The 16,329-nt window shown below is 41.3% G+C and overlaps 1 protein-coding gene across 1 annotated transcript; it reads left to right on the top strand.

The window, feature by feature from the left end:
• The first annotated feature begins 2,071 nt into the window (after positions 1-2,071).
• Positions 2,072-16,149, top strand: METTL3 (methyltransferase 3, N6-adenosine-methyltransferase complex catalytic subunit). Its single transcript, XM_015068257.3, has 11 exons — positions 2,072-2,355; positions 10,245-10,462; positions 10,557-10,961; positions 12,092-12,267; positions 13,255-13,471; positions 13,697-13,884; positions 14,253-14,291; positions 14,476-14,584; positions 14,708-14,773; positions 14,913-15,025; positions 15,905-16,149. Exons 1-11 carry the CDS (start codon positions 2,256-2,258, stop codon positions 16,014-16,016), a joined length of 1,743 nt encoding a protein of 580 aa, XP_014923743.1. The 5' UTR covers positions 2,072-2,255; the 3' UTR covers positions 16,017-16,149.
• Positions 16,150-16,329: the final 180 nt, after the last annotated feature.

Here is a 16,329-nt window from a genome sequence, read left to right as displayed (position 1 = left end):
TTATTCAAGCCTGAGCCTTTTTTATTTTTAAAATTTTTTAAAATTTTAAGTTGGCTCCACACCCAACATGGGACTTCAACTCATGACTCCAAGATCAAGAGTCACATGCTTTACTGACTGAGCCAGCCAGGTGCCCCTCAAGCCTAAGCCCTGACACCACCTTCTTTCCAATGCCTTTCCCGGGTCACCTGGGCTTGGTGTCCTCCTCTTCTCTGCAATCACATTTATTTTTAGAGTTTATGCTCATACTGCCTTATGCTGTAAAGATGGTTCAATATTAATAAGCTGGATCTTAGCTCCTTCACCAGACTAGGAACTCTTTGAAAACAGGAGCCATGCCTTTTCAAGCTATTCTTTCTGACACAGTGTTTGGCATCATGTATAGTTGATCCTTGAACAATGCAGGTGTTAGGGGAGACAACCTCTTCCCTGCCCTGTGCAATTGGTTGAAAATTTGTGTATAACTTTTGACTCTTCCAAAACCGAACTACTAATAGCATGCTGTTGACCAGAAGCCTTACTGATGACAAATAGTTGGTTAACACGTATTTTGTATGTTACATGTATTATATACCATATTCTTACAATAAAGTAAGCTAGAGAAAAGAAAATGTTATTAAAATCATGAGGAAGAGAAAACCCAATTACAGTACTGTAGTATATTTATATATATAAAAAAATTCCACATATAAGTGGGCCCATGCAGTTCATGGGTCAACTGTAGACACTTGACAAATCAGTGGTTCCCAAATGCTTCCATTCACAAGACCCCCATTAAAAACAAACAAACAACAGGGTGCCTGGGTGGCTCAGTAGGTTAAGGGTCAGACTTAGGCTTAGGTCATGATCTCACTTGATCCTGAGTTAGATCCCCACTTTGAGCTTTGTACTGACAGTGTGGAGCCTGCTTCGGATCCTCTGTCCCTCTCTCTCTCTCTGCCCCTCCCCTGCTCCTGCTCTTTCTCTCTCTCAAAAATAAACAAACAAACAACAAGGGCACCGGGATGGCTCAGTAGGTGGAGGGTGAGACTCTTGATCTCGGGGTTGTAAGTGCAAGCTCCATTTTTGGCGTAGAGATTGCTTAAAAGTAAAATCTTAAAAAAAAAAAAATTGTATTTATTACACTTACAGTAAAGTGCACATACCAAAATGTTTGGCTCATTCAATTTTCATAGACATACTCATGCAACTAGCCCCCAAAAGCCCCTCTAGTGCCCTCTTTTTGAGAACTGTATTTTAACGTATTGCACACAATATTGTAGACTAGGTATAACAATAGTGAGAACATGTATTTGTCGACTCCTTATAATATCTCTGCACCATCAGTCCTCCATTTCTTTCAAAGAAAGACACCTCCAGACACACACTCATGGACTGGAAATCAATGTAATTAATAGTTGTATCTTTGTAAATGAATGCATGAAAACAGAAATCTGCAACACCTCCAGTATGTTAGTATCTACCCATCAAGAGGCTTTAGTTATTTTTCATTAAAAAATTTTTTTAATGTTTATTTATGAGAGAGATTGAGAGAGAGAGAGAGAGAGAGAGAGAGAGAGAGAGAGGCAGAGAGAGGGAGACACAGAATCCAGAGCAGGCTCCAGGCTCTGGGGTGTCAGCAGAAATTCACTAACTGGGAGATCATGATCTGAGCTTAAGTCTTAGCTTAACCGTCTGAGCCACCCAGGTGCCCCTAATTATTTCTCATTAACCTGGGGGCACCAGGCTGGCACAGTCAGTAGAGCATGTGACCCTTGATCTCCAGTCAGGAGTTCAAGCCCCACACTGGGTGCAGAAATTACTTAAAAGTAAAATCTTCAAAAGGATAAAAATAAAAATCTGTACTACGCTTGCTGTTCTATTTGCGCTTCTTTACATTATCGCCGTCTTAACTGGAAGGGTCAACGCACAGGATTCATCCCTTTATATTCAACATGGCCGCATGCGCATCTATAAGCAACATGGCCGTTATGCCAGACACTAATATGGCAGCCACAGCCTCACGGCACCCGGAAGAACGAGACAGTTCCGATAGAAAATATTTCCGCCATCCTGCCAACACCTAAGGTGGCTCTTATTTCAGCTTCAAAACGAGCGGGAAACGGGCAATAACTTCCCGTCCAGCGTATTCCCCAGATCTCTTTCCGGTTAGCCTGGGGGTGTCCGCGTGAGAACAGGAGATTTCCTGCTGCCGGGGCTGGGAGGTGCTAGTCCGCCGCGCCTGATTCGAGACGTGTCTGGGCTGAGAAACTAGAATGTCGGACACGTGGAGCTCTATCCAAGCCCACAAAAAGCAGCTGGACTCGCTGCGAGAGAGGCTGCAGCGGAGGCGGAAGCAGGACTCGGGGCATTTGGGTGAGGCGCGGGGCTGTCCGGGCGGATACTTAAGCCAGGGAGGGTGGGAGGGAACCCTGGCGAAAAAGAGCTCCCGAGTCGGTGCCCTTCCCCCGGAGTCCATTTATTTAATGCCTGGTACATCAGTACTCTCCTCGCCCTGAGCAGCACAGATGCTTCGTCCTCCTGGACATGGTCGCGGTTCCGTTCGCGGGCCTTGTTTCTTCCAGTTCACTTTCTTGGGACGGAAGCCTGGTCCCCACCCCCGTCCGCTTGGCCGACTCCTCTGAAGTCTGCGAGAACATTGGCTTTGCTAGGCCTCTCAGCCCCCTATCCCATGAAGCAGTAAGTCCCCCTTTTTTGTTGCTCCTATGGCGCTTTGTTCTTCCCTGCGTTACAGCGACTGCTTTGTCGTGGTCATTTCTTTGCCACTGTGGGCTTCGTGAGAGCAAGGTCCGAACCTTTGTACCCACAGTGCTTACCTCAGTGACCCTCACAGAGTTGCTAAATGAGTAGAGGAACTGGTATGGTCTTAGCCATTTACATCCCAAGCAGATATCTGGAAACATTTATTTTCGGGTTTTACACGTTTTCTCTCTTCCTGTTGCCCGCTATGTCACAGTCCTAAAACTTGAAGGAACCTCCGATGATTGTCCAGTTTTATCTACCCCCACCCCAGCACAAGCCCTGGCTTACTTAAGGCAAATCAGTTAACGAGATCTACAAGGATAGCCCATGTCACCCTTGAGGTACTTTGTTCCAATGTTTATTTGTATACTGGAGTCGATCTCTAAATCTTGTCTTGGTACATATTAGGTCCCTGTACTCATGTTCTGGCCCTTGGAACTAGAAGATGTCCTGTCAGGACACTCACACCATAATAAACAAACATCTATGGAGTATTTACAGTGTGCATAAGTCTAGTTAGACAAATATAAGTAACACATTGTTCCTGCCCTCAAGGGGTTTAAAATGTAGTTGGGGTTAAAGGATCGATACGTCTAAAAAGTCAGAACTTAAATGTGATATATGTAAAATGCTGAATGAATGAGTCCACAATAAGTACAGGGAAGGGAAGAGTAAGGAGTCGGGTTTAGTCAGTAAAGACATGAAAGGAATTAGCACTTGAGATTTGATCTTGATGGTTATATAAGACTTAGATAATTAAAGAGAAATTAAGAGGGCCGGGCAAGTAGAGGAAGAATTACAAGTCATATGATCAGGGATTAATTAGTAGTCAATTTTATTATTTATTTATTTATAAATGTTTATTTATTTATTTACGAGAGAGACAGTGGGAATGAGCAGGGGAGGGGCAGAGGCAGAAAGGGAGAGAGAGATTCTGCACTGACATCATGGAGCCCCATGCAAGGCTCAAACTCACTGAGATCATGACCTGAACTGAAACCAAGAGTCAGTAGCTTAACTGACTGAGCCACCCAGGCGCCCCTAATCGTCAATTTTAAATTCAACTTCACTTTTCCATGGTAATAACCATACTTTGGTATTAACCAAACTTTGTGCCATATGCAAACCTAACTACTAGAATGTCGATATTTCATACAGGTTCTTGCTAAACATGTTTAATAATTTTGACAAGAGTGTATTCTCTCTTGAATGTAAGTATTCTTTTTTTGGATGTAAATATCTCATACACCCACTTAATAATATATGATTAAGATTCCTAGTACATCTGCCTGGTAATATGGTTAAGATAAAATATTTTAAAGTTTGTGCTTTCACTGTTCCTTCTTTGAATTATTTTGGTTATTACAAAGAATTGATTTGAGCATTAAGATTCTTAGGAAAACATCATGAGACACACTCTATTTGTTTACTAATCAATTTTTCATGTAAGATATAACCAAAGTCTTGCTAAAAATTCAGATCATTCTGTTCTTTTCTCACAGGAAATAAAAATTTTCTTAACTACCTCTTGATTTTTATAGCATTACTGAAATCTGGTACCTAATTGTTTACTACTAAGCTCAATGAGAAAAGGCAAGGATAACCATGACCTGAAATGTATCCATATCATTAACAAATACAAAATACCATGGACAAAGAATTACTGGGAGACTTTCCTGAGTTTGGCAGTTTTTTATGTTTATTTATTTTTTTGAGAGAGAGCAGGAGATAGAGATGGGCAGAGAAAGAGGGAGAGAGAATCCCCAGCAGACTCTGTGCTGTCCCCACCGAGCCTGATTCTGGGCTCAGTCCCATGACTATGAGATCATGACTTGAGCTGAAATCGAGTCAGATGCTTAACCGACTGAGCTACTCAGGTGTCCTAGTTTGGCATTTTTATTTTTATTTTAAATTTTTAAAAGTGCTTATTTATTTTTGAGAGAGAGAGACAGGGTGCAAGCGGGGCGGGGGTAGAATGAAAGGGAGACACAGAATCTGAAGCAGGCTCCAGGCTCTGAGCTGTCGGCACAGAGCCCAATGTGGGGCTCCAACTCAGGAACCATGAGATCATGACATCATTGGAAGTCGATGCTTAACTAAATGAGCCACTCAGATGCCTCTAGTTTGGCATTTTTTAAGTACTTTTTTTTTTTCCAATTGTGGCATAAAACTTAAAATTTACCGTCTTAACCGTGTACAGCTCAGTGGCTTGACATATATTCACATTATGGTGCAACCAATCTCCAGAACTTTTTCATCTTGCAAAACTGAAATTCTGTACCCATTAAACAATAACTTTCTATTTCTCCTTCTGCCCAGTCCCTGGCAACCATCATTCTACTTTTTGTTTCTGTGAGTTTGACTGCTCTAGACACCTCATGTAAACAGAATCATGAAATATGTGTCTTTCTGTGACTGGCTTATTTCACTTAGCATAATATCCGTAAGGTTCATCCTATTGTAGCATGTGTCATAATTTCTTTTTAAAGCCAAAGAAAAGTCCATTGTATGTCTGTACAGTGTTTATTCATTTATCTGGTGGTGGATACTTGGGTTGCTTCTAACTTTTGGGTATCGTGAATAATGCTGTTGTGGATCCCTTCAAGATCCAGCTTCAGATTTTTTGGGTATGTATCCAGAAGTGGAGTTGCTGGATCATATGGTAATTCTATTTTCAGTTTTTTGAGGAACCACCACATTGTTTTCCGTAGAAATAATGTACAGCTTTTGGAAATGAAGATTATTACCGTGAATACGTTTTTATTATATTTTAATTGAAACAAAATGGACTTGGCCAGGCTTAGAACATGGTAAATATATGAACTGCTCAATATATTTCATCAGTGGGATTGAAGATGTGCATATAGATGTTAACATAGTTTAGCAAATTAGTAGACTGGCTATGTATAATTAATGACAGTATAATTTACATACAATGTTATATTACTAGACTGGCCATATTTTTAGGTCTTTGAGCTAATAGTATTTTGTTTACCGTCAGTGGAGCTTTTAACCCAAGAGTAAGCTCAAGTATTATGTATTACTTTGTTGAACACAGCACGTAGAAATTTTCATTGGATTGGAGGCAGAGTATTAACATACTTGCCAGCATAGTGGAAGCACTCAGTAAATGTACTGAAATAATAACTGAACAAATACTTTCTGAAGGAGTTGTAATCCAGGGGTTCTTAGTCATTTTCTGCCAGTAAACCATTTTAAGAATGACAAAACATTGGAGTCTTTTCCCCAAATGAGTATATACATGCAAGAATTTGCATGTGACTTCAGGAAATTCAATATTAAACATGAGCCTCTCCTCCCAATAACCTTAAAAGGTATTTTCAGCTCTAATGTCTTGAATGCCATGAAAAGAATACTGCCAGGAGGTGTTACTAACACAAGGATTCATAATCAGAATCATGTCACCAGCTTACTTTTTAGAGGAGCAAGTATTAGGGGCGCCTGGGTGGCTCAGTGGGTTAAGGGTCTGACTTCGGCTCAGGTCATGATCTTACAGTTGGTGGGTTTGAGCCCTACTCACATGCTGTGAGTGCGCAGAGCGTGATTCAGGGCTCCATCTCACAAGCTGTGAGATCATCACCTGAGCTGAAATCAAGAGTTGGATGCTTAACCAACTGAGCCACCCAGGCTCCTCTTTAAACATTTTTTTAAAATGTTTTATTTATTTTGAGAGAGAGAGAGAGAGAGAGAGAGAGATCATGAGCAGGGGAGGGGCAGAGTGAGGGAAAGAGAGAATCTCAAGCAGGCTCCACGCCCAGCACAGAGCCTGACTAGGGGCTTGATGTGAGATCAAGACCTGAGTTGAAATCAACAAGAGTTGGATCCTTAACCAACGGAGCCACCCAGGAGCCCCTATTTTTTAATGTCTTTCTTAAGGTGGTTTAAAAAAAAGGTGTAATAGGGATTATCTATAAGGAGCTTAGGCTTTTTAAATATTTCATTTATTTATTATTATTTTGTTACATCTTTTTTATTTTTTATGTTTATTTATTTGTTTTAATATTTATTTTTGAGGGGCACCTGGTGGCTCAGTTGGTTGAACATCCGACTTTGGCTCAGGTCATGATCTCGCAATCTGTGAGTTCGAGCCCCGCGTCTGGCTCTGTGCTGACAGCTCGGAGCCTGGAGCCTGCTTCGATTCTGTGTCTCCCTCTCTCCCCCTTCCCCCACTCATGCTCTGTCTCTGAATCTGTCTGTCTCTCTCTGTTAAAAATAAATAAACATTAAAAAAAAATTTAATATTTATTTTTGGGAGAGAGACAAAGTGTGAGCAGGGGAGGGGCAGAGAGAGGGAGACACAGAATCTGAAGCAGGCTTCAGGCTCTGAGCTGTCAGCACAAAGCCCGATGCAGGGCTTGAACCCATGGACCACGAGATTATGACCTGAGCTGAAGTTGGACACTTAACCAACTGAGCCACCCAGATGCCCTGTTAGGGCTTTTTTTAAAAAACAAATCTCTTACTAATGAAGCAGCATATGTAAGGTACCTGGCACAAAGTTTGAATATGAAATAAGGGGGAGAGGTAAGGGATAATTTATGGCTTACCTAAAATATTCAACATTGCAGAGTTACATAACAAAGGACCTATATACTGAGTATTGTTTGAAAACTTAACTACATCTGGAGACTCACTGTCCTCTCCTTTCCTTTCTGAATCTCCTGGACACTCTATCTGCTCTCTCTCTGTGTCTTCAATAAACTCTGTTCTCACTTTCAGAAAAACCAAAAAAAAAAACACCAAAAAACTTACCTATATCTTCCTTTAGCCCCATGTTCTATAATCAGAGTTTTTGGTTTAGTAACTTATATGATTTGCTCCCTTTGGCATACTCTGTGAGTTAAAAATGTATAATGGGTTATATTTGTATACAGTGTATAAAACAAAAATATGATGAGTTATATCAGTATATAATATATAAAACAATTTGTGGATGTAATGCCTGAAATCCTAATTTTAAAATACCTTGTGTGTCCTCTGCCTTAATATTTATCATTGATTGTGCTTAGTTAGGTTGCTTAATGAAAGAAATTTTTGGTTACTTCAAAAACTTTTAAAGCTTAACTGATTTTTTTGAAAAAAGTCTCAGTCTGTTAAGCATCTGACTTCAGTTCAGGCCATGATCTCACAGTTTGGGTCCTGTGTTTTGTTCATGAATTAGAGCCCCATGTCGGGATCTCTGCTGTCCGTTGAGGAGCCTGCTTCAGGTTCTCTGTCCCCCTCTCTCTGCCCCTTCCCTGCTCATGCTCTCTCTTTGTCAAAAATAAACATTAAAAAAGAAAAAGCTCAGCGTATTATCCTAGTGTAAATTGTAATTGGGGTATTTTATTTCAAATTTACTGGATTCCTTGAATTGCTGAATCCCAAGGACTTCACTAGTTTAATCCTGTTCAGTGCAGAAATTTTGCCCTTAGGCTTCCAAGTAAGCTAATAATAATTGTCGCTTTTATTTCTTCTTTCTTTCATTTATTTTTTTTGAATGTTTGTTTTTGTTTTTGAGAGGGGCTCGAATTCACAAACTATGAGATCATGACCTGAGCTGAAGTCAGACACTCAATTGACAGCCACCGAGGCGCCCCTTTCTTTCTGAAGTATTTTTAGCTTAAGTTCCTTGCTCTTGAATTCTTTCTCATCTAGACCTTCAAAGTGCTTCAATGGTCCTTCCATGTATACATATCTCTTTGCCAAACAAAACAAAGGACTTGTATCAGTTTATCTGGCAAAAGTTCTACTCTCCAAGATTCAGCAGAACATAAAGGAATCGTAAGCAAAGTAAGGAAAGTTCTGTGAGTTATTTAACATTTCCAGGTAGTATGGAATTGTGAAGTCTATTTTCTAAATAGATTATAACTTATTTTTACATAAAATGTATCCTAGCAAGGTGTTTGGTATAGTTCAGCTCCATTTACCTTGGAATTAAAAAAAAAATTTTTTTTTAATGTTTATTTATTTTTGAGAGAGAGACAGAGCACATGTGGGGGAGGGGCAGAGAGAGACGGAAACAAAATCTGAAGCAGGCTCCAGGCTCCGTGCTATCAACACAGAGCCTAAAGTGGGGTTTGAACCCACAAACTGTGAGATCATGGCCTGAGCCAAAGTCGCTTAACCGACAGTGCCACCCAGGCACCCCCCACCCTTTGGAATTTCTGAGTCAAATTTTACTAAAAATTCCATTAGAGTAAAAATGTTTAAGTAACTTAAATATTTCTAAATGTAAAATAATGACCCACTTATATCTTATATTTAATTTAACAGGGTTCTGATACAGGTCCTGAGTTTGGTATTTCATCTCTATTTTTTTTTTTTTTTCCTAAAGATTTTATTTTTAAATAATCTCTTCAGGGCACCTGGGTGATCCAGTGGGTTGAGGTTCTGACGCTTGATTTCAGCCCAGATCATGATCTCATGGTTCATGGGTTGAAACCCTGCGTTGGGCTTTGTGCTGACAGTGTGGAGCCTGCTTGGGATCCTCCCTCTTCCTCTGGCTGTGCCCCTCTCCCACTTGCATGTGCACGTGCGCGCACTCTCTCTCAAAAATAAATTAATAAACTTAAAAAGAAAGTAATTTCTGCACCCAGCGTGGGGCTTGAACTCACAACTCCCAGATCAAGAATTGCATGCTCTACTGGCTGAGCCAACCAGATGCTCCCATCTGTATTTTAACTAAATAATCATAGATTTTAAGCTTTCCTAAAGGTAATATTTTGTCCTGATTTGAGTTCTTAAGTCCTACTAAGGTTATGATGGCTACCCAGCTTGTGAAGTAGTAAGGTAAGTGATAGAAATACAGTCAGGAAGTATCATTTGGTGACCAGGGTGTCACAAAATTTTATAAGATTTTTGTATTTGAGTGTTATAGGTCACATTCTAGGGGCGCCCAGCTGGCTTAGTCAGTAGAGCATGCAATTCTTGATCTCAAGGCTGTAGGTTTGAGCCCCATATTGTGTGTAGAAGTTAATTAATAAAATCTTTAAAAAAAAAAAGTCACTTTCTTATCCTCAACACTGTCATTTTATATACCCTCTGATGTCCAGTGGCCTTGATTCATTAAAATTCAAACTCCATTCCTCAAAAGATTGGATCACAGTTTTTAGGTTGTTGAAAATATTCCTGGCTTTTAAATTTGGGTTCATTATATCAGTTGTCATTTAGAGTGACTAAAGGGAGGTGGTATGGACATAGAAATCTACCATGCTGCTAATTTTTTTTGAAACACAGCAGGGACAGGAATTAGGAAAACACCTCTCACTCAGTAGAGGAAAGGTAAGAGGTTCCCAGAAAATTCAGGATTATCTTGACAAAGCAGTGAACACTTGAGTATGATTGAGGAAAGGTTATCTAGTGCTAAATTTGGTCAGAGGATTTTCTACATGAAATGAAAGAACTGTGTGCTGTGACTATTGGAGCATTGGACTCCTGAGGAATGTATAGGCCTACCGTGGTTGCCCTTTTTCATGTTCTTCACTTTTCTTTATTCCCAGATCTACGAAATCCAGAGGCAGCACTGTCTCCCACCTTCCGCAGTGACAGTCCAGTGCCTGCTGCACCCACTTCTGGTGGCCCTAAGCCCAGTACAGCTTCAGCAGTTCCTGAACTAGCTACAGACCCTGAATTAGAGAAGAAATTGCTGCACCACCTCTCTGATCTGGCCTTAACATTGCCCACTGATGCTGTGTCCATCCGTCTTGCCATCTCCACGGTAATGACCTGATAAGACAGGGTTGGGATGTACCACTTCTTTTCTTCAGTTCATGGTCAGTGTTTTATTGCCTTCCTTTCCTCTCCTTCCCTAGCCAGATGCCCCTGCCACTCAAGATGGGGTGGAAAGCCTGCTACAGAAGTTTGCAGCTCAGGAGTTGATTGAGGTAAAACGAGGTCTCTTACAAGATGATGCACATCCCACTCTTGTGACCTATGCTGATCATTCCAAGCTCTCTGCCATGATGGGCGCTGTGGCAGAAAAGAAGGGCCCTGGGGAAATAGCAGGAACTATCACAGGGCAGAAGCGGCGTGCAGAGCAGGACTCAACCACGGTAGCTGCTTTTGCCAGCTCTTTGGCCTCTGGTCTGGCCTCTTCAGCATCAGAAGCAACCAAGGAGCCAGCCAAGAAATCAAGGAAACATGCTGCCTCAGATGTTGATCTGGAGATAGAGAGCCTTCTGAACCAACAGTCTACTAAGGAACAGCAGAGCAAGAAGGTAGGGGTATTTGGAAATGCTTTCACACATACATGTTTTTGTTTTTTAAGATTTTATTTTTAAGTAATCTTTACACCCATTATGGGGCTTGAACTTAAAACTGCAAGATCAAGAGTTGTATGCTCTACCGACTAAGCCAGCGAGACACCCCTCACACATACACTTTGAATTATAGTTTTCATTGGGAGGGTTTTACCCCTAGGGCAAGCAAGGTGCAGTTCTTAGAGTTGAGGGTTTAGAATAGTGGTTCTCAACTGGGGATAATTTTGCCCCCCACCTTACTCCCCCCAGAGAACATTTGACAATGTCTGGAGACATTTTGGTTGTCACAACACAGAGGAGTGCTACAGGCATTCTAGTGGGTAGAGACAAACAATGTTGCTAAGCATCCTACAATCATAGTAGGATAATCCCCACACAACAAAGAATTACTTAGCCCCAAATGTCAGTAATGCCAGTGTTGAGAAACTGATTTAGAGGATGTTTGTCATTGGATCTGTTTGGAAGAATCATCAGATCAAGAGAAGAGGAATCCAAATTTAGAAATAGAGGGAGATGAATGGAGATGAATACTGGAAGGTAGTTACATGGACTATCAATAAATATGGAAACAGATGATTAAAGAGTGTGACCACAGTTACTGTGGTTCTGATATAAATATCAGACCCAAATGAGTTCTTATGCATTTACTATTTCTAGCTGTGTGAATCTGAACAAGTTAACTTCTCTTGAGCCTTAGTCTTCGTCTATAATGTAAGGATAACCAGAGTACCTCCCTTCTAGAATTGTTGCAAAGACTGAGCTAAACAGTAAAGTGCTTAGCACTGTGTGTTGATTATAAAATATAAGTGGTTTTGGTGGGAAGGATTGCTTTCCTGGAGAAGGGAAGTTAGCTTAATGCTTAGCAGTAGGAACCAGGCTTCTTATATTTTAATTTCATCCCAAATGTGGATTTGTGAGAAAGAACTGAACCCATGACAAATCTCTTCTCCTAGGATTCTAGTTTTCCCATTTTAGATTAGCTCATTCACCCCTTACAACAGGACATTTGTCAGGTAGAATTTGGAGAGGTGGTTTAGGGATCATTTTATCTGCAAACCCTTTTAAGTCCAAGGCTTCTTCTGTCACAGGTCAGTCAGGAGATCCTCGAGTTATTAAATACAACAACAGCAAAGGAACAATCCATTGTTGAAAAGTTTCGCTCACGAGGTCGGGCCCAAGTACAAGAGTTTTGTGACTATGGAACAAAGGAGGAGTGCATGAAAGCCAGTGATGCTGATCGGCCCTGTCGCAAGCTGCACTTCAGGTCTCTTGGGAGGGGGAGAGGTGGGGTGGGTCTCCTGGAAGCAGTCATCTATTTTCAGGACGTTCCTTCCTGTTACTGGGATTCTGTCTTTAATCCTATTATTCAATGTTTTTTTTTTTTTTTTAATGTTTGTTTATATTGAGAGACAGTGGGGGAGGGGGACAGAGAGAGAGGGGGGTGGGGAGAGAATCCCAGGCAGGCTCCACACTGTCAGCACAGAGCCGCAATATCACCACCTGAGCTGAAATCAAGAGTCCAACACTTCACCAACTGAGCCATCCAGGTGCTCCTGTTATTAAATGGTTTTAATGATTTGTCTTAGACCCCCCCAGATTCTGAAGGTATGCTTTCAGAAGTAGTGTTCTGTGGGAGGGAACACAGACTGCACTCCCAAATAGATGTGAGATTTTTAAAAAATGCCCCTTTCTTGCAATAGGAAGGCAACTCTTGAGCCCCATTGAAAGTTCTCTGGGAGGAGGATGATCTTAGGAGAAATAGGAACCTGGGCTCTTAGGTCGGCATTTTATGCAGCTCTAATCAGCAAGCCCTTCTTTCCTATTGTAAAATAAGAAAGTTGTCTTTGCCCAGAGAGGAATTAAAACTCTTTAGTGTGAATTATGGATTTCCATATCACCTGCCTTTTTTCTCTGAAAACTTAGAGGAAGCTCTAAAAATAAAATTAGGAGAGGGTAATAAAAGACAAGAGTTTGAAACAATTTGGAACTTGACCTATGGGATCTAATTCTGGAACACCATCTTTTTTTAATGTTTATTTTTGAAAGAGAGTATGAGCAGGAGAGGGGCAGAGAGAGGGAGACAGAGGATCTGAAGCGGGCTCTACGCTGACAGCACAGAGCACGATGCGGGGGCTTGAGCTCATGAACTGTGACATCGTGACCTGAGCTGAAGTCAGACATTTAATCAACAACCGTCCAAGTGCCCCTGGAACACGGTCTTGATTCTCATTCTCCCTTTCTGTTTTCCCAGACGAATCATCAATAAACACACTGATGAATCATTAGGTGACTGCTCTTTCCTTAACACGTGTTTCCACATGGATACCTGCAAATACGTTCACTATGAAATTGATGCTTGCATGGATTCTGAGGCTCCTGGGAGCAAAGACCATACACCTAGCCAGGAGCTTGCTCTTACACAGAGTGTCGGAGGTGACTCGAATGCAGATCGACTCTTCCCTCCTCAGGTACCTGTCTGCTCAGAAAACTATTTTCAACTTAGGAACTTGTATGAGTAGGGCAGCCATCCATGTAGGAAAAGCAGGTATAATCAGCAGTCTATCTTGCTGATTGGGAATGGTGTGGGATATACATATTTATAAGGGAATAGGAAAATCAAATGGAAAAGAGGGACTGGGGCCATGAATCTCAGAGTGAAGGAAGGAAAGATGACCAAATACCACCTCATGCAGTGGATCTGTTGTGATATCCGCTACCTGGACGTCAGTATCTTGGGCAAGTTTGCAGTTGTGATGGCTGACCCACCCTGGGATATTCACATGGAGCTGCCCTATGGGACCCTGACAGATGATGAGATGCGCAGGCTCAACATACCAGTACTTCAGGATGATGGCTTTCTCTTCCTCTGGGTCACAGGCAGGTAATGCAGTTCAAAGATATGTAGGTATGGGCAGATGTAGTACAGAGTGAGTTCTGGGTGGGGATAAAATCCTGGGTTTTCCTAGCCTGGCTATTAAATGTATGACTAAGTTGGCCTTTTTTTCCTGAGACCCTAATTCCTGTTTAACACAAATGATACCTCGAATTCTGTTTTACATTTGTTCCTTGTGAAAGGTAAGGCCTTTGAGAGTAGATACTGTTTCATCTTTTCACTCTTCGATCCATCCTGTTGCCCTAATGGTGTCTTGCATGTAAATGTTTACTGAATATCTACTGAAAACACTTAAGATACCTTGAAGGGATAAATATATATGGGCATGGAAGTAGCTGTTTAACCTTTCTTTTTAGGGCCATGGAGTTGGGCAGAGAATGTCTGAACCTGTGGGGGTAAGTAGTGATCATTGTTGTGTTGCTTTCTTTTGAAGGAAATAAAAATGTAATTGCTGTAGTTGAGATGTGTTCCCTTCTCCAAGTATTCCCTGTGAGTCTTTGCCTTTGTAGAGTAGATGGTACTACCCCTAAACCGTGAAAGCCTGATTAAAGCCCTGGTTCTCTTTCGTATATTCCACAGTTATGAACGGGTAGATGAAATTATCTGGGTGAAGACAAATCAACTGCAACGCATCATCCGGACAGGCCGTACGGGTCACTGGTTGAACCATGGGAAAGAACACTGCTTGGTGAGCGACAAGGGGGCCCAAGTACAAGAGGTGGAACAAAAAGGGAAATTGGTTGGACTTCTTATTGAGGAAAAGTTCAAATGCTGTGGTATCATAAGGTAATATGTTTTTTGTGGTGAGCAGGTTGGTGTCAAAGGAAATCCCCAAGGCTTCAACCAGGGTCTGGATTGTGATGTGATCGTAGCTGAGGTATGTGCTTCTCCAGGCATCCAGACCTTCCATGTTATTCAAGTCAGGGGTGTTTCAGGTTTTCTCATTTGATCATAAATGAAAAGGGCTAGAATTGGAATCTCTGGTAACCTAAAAGTAACTTGGACCTTGTTCCTAGGTTCGTTCTACCAGTCATAAACCAGATGAAATCTATGGCATGATTGAGAGACTGTCCCCTGGCACTCGCAAGATTGAGTTGTTTGGACGACCACACAACGTGCAGCCCAATTGGTAAGGCGACCAGAGACCTGCTAGCCCTCAAGGGCCAAAGTGTTTATGGTCAAGGACACATATTAGTAGAACTTCACCTCATTTGCCACTTGTCTAAATATAGACTTCAGAGGATTCATAAGCCACCTGAGCTTGTATTTAAACTGTTTGGTTTTTTTATTAAAAAAAATTTTTTTTAATGTTTATTTTTGAGAGAGAGAGAGACAGAGCATGAGTGGGTGAGGGGCAGAGAAAGAGATACAGAATCTGAAGTAGGCTCCAGGTTCTGAGCTGTCAGCACAGAACCCAACGTGGGGCTCAAACTCATGAAACAGGAGATCATGACCTGAGCGCAGTCGGGCGCTTAACTAAGTGAGCCACCCAGGTGCTCCTGTATTTAAACTGTTTTATGGGGCTTCTGCAACATTCACTGGAAACCCATCAGGTTTTAGGACTCAAACCACTGCTCTCCAGGGTGCCCACTAAAGATCTTCCTCAATTATTCTACGAGATATATTGAACCTGCCCCCTGGTGGTTAAGAATCCATTTAATCTGTCAACAGTTTTAATATCTTTCATCTTGTTTGTAGAGCCTTGAAAGATATGCTGCTAGTGTTTTACTTATCCGAAGAATACTCACTGGCAGCAACTCTGTGAATTAGCTGTTCTTACTATTAACTCTTAAGTAATACAGATCCAGCCTGTTTTGACACCAGAATCTGTGCCCAATTCCTAACCAGTCATACTACCATATACTATTCTAGTATTAAAGTCTTAAAAGAATTGACATGAATATTTGATGAAATTATAGGCAGCCTTAATAAAAGGTATGCATCTTTTAACAATATTAAGCCTTTTAATTCCAGGATGTTTTGGTTTGCCCCTTTATCCTTGCTTCAGGATCACCCTTGGAAACCAACTGGATGGGATCCACCTACTAGATCCAGATGTGGTTGCCAGGTTCAAGCAAAGGTATCCAGATGGTATCATCTCTAAACCTAAAAATCTATAGACGCACTTCTTACAGAGCTGAGCATCTACAGCCATGGCTCTGCAGGCTGTACCTGAAGAGTAATATTTGTACAATAGCTTTTTTCCTTATTTAAATAAAAGTTTGTATTGTAGTTGGGATTTCAAGGTCAAAATCTGGCTCTTCAACTTAACAGTGTGTGATCTTGTGTAACTTACCTCAGTATTATAAGTGAGCTGGGAATACTACCTACCTCACTGGGTTGTTGTAAGGGTTCAAACTAAATCAATGTATGGATAGAAAGCATTAAAATGTTGATTATACTGCATAGGATCAAAGCGATTAGCAGTTAGTA

The sequence above is a fragment of the Acinonyx jubatus genome, chromosome B3, assembly GCF_027475565.1.
Source record: "Acinonyx jubatus isolate Ajub_Pintada_27869175 chromosome B3, VMU_Ajub_asm_v1.0, whole genome shotgun sequence".
Classification (NCBI taxonomy): Eukaryota; Metazoa; Chordata; class Mammalia; order Carnivora; family Felidae; genus Acinonyx; species Acinonyx jubatus.
Note: the sequence above shows the minus strand (reverse complement) of the source record. Positions and strands in the feature narration are given on the sequence as shown.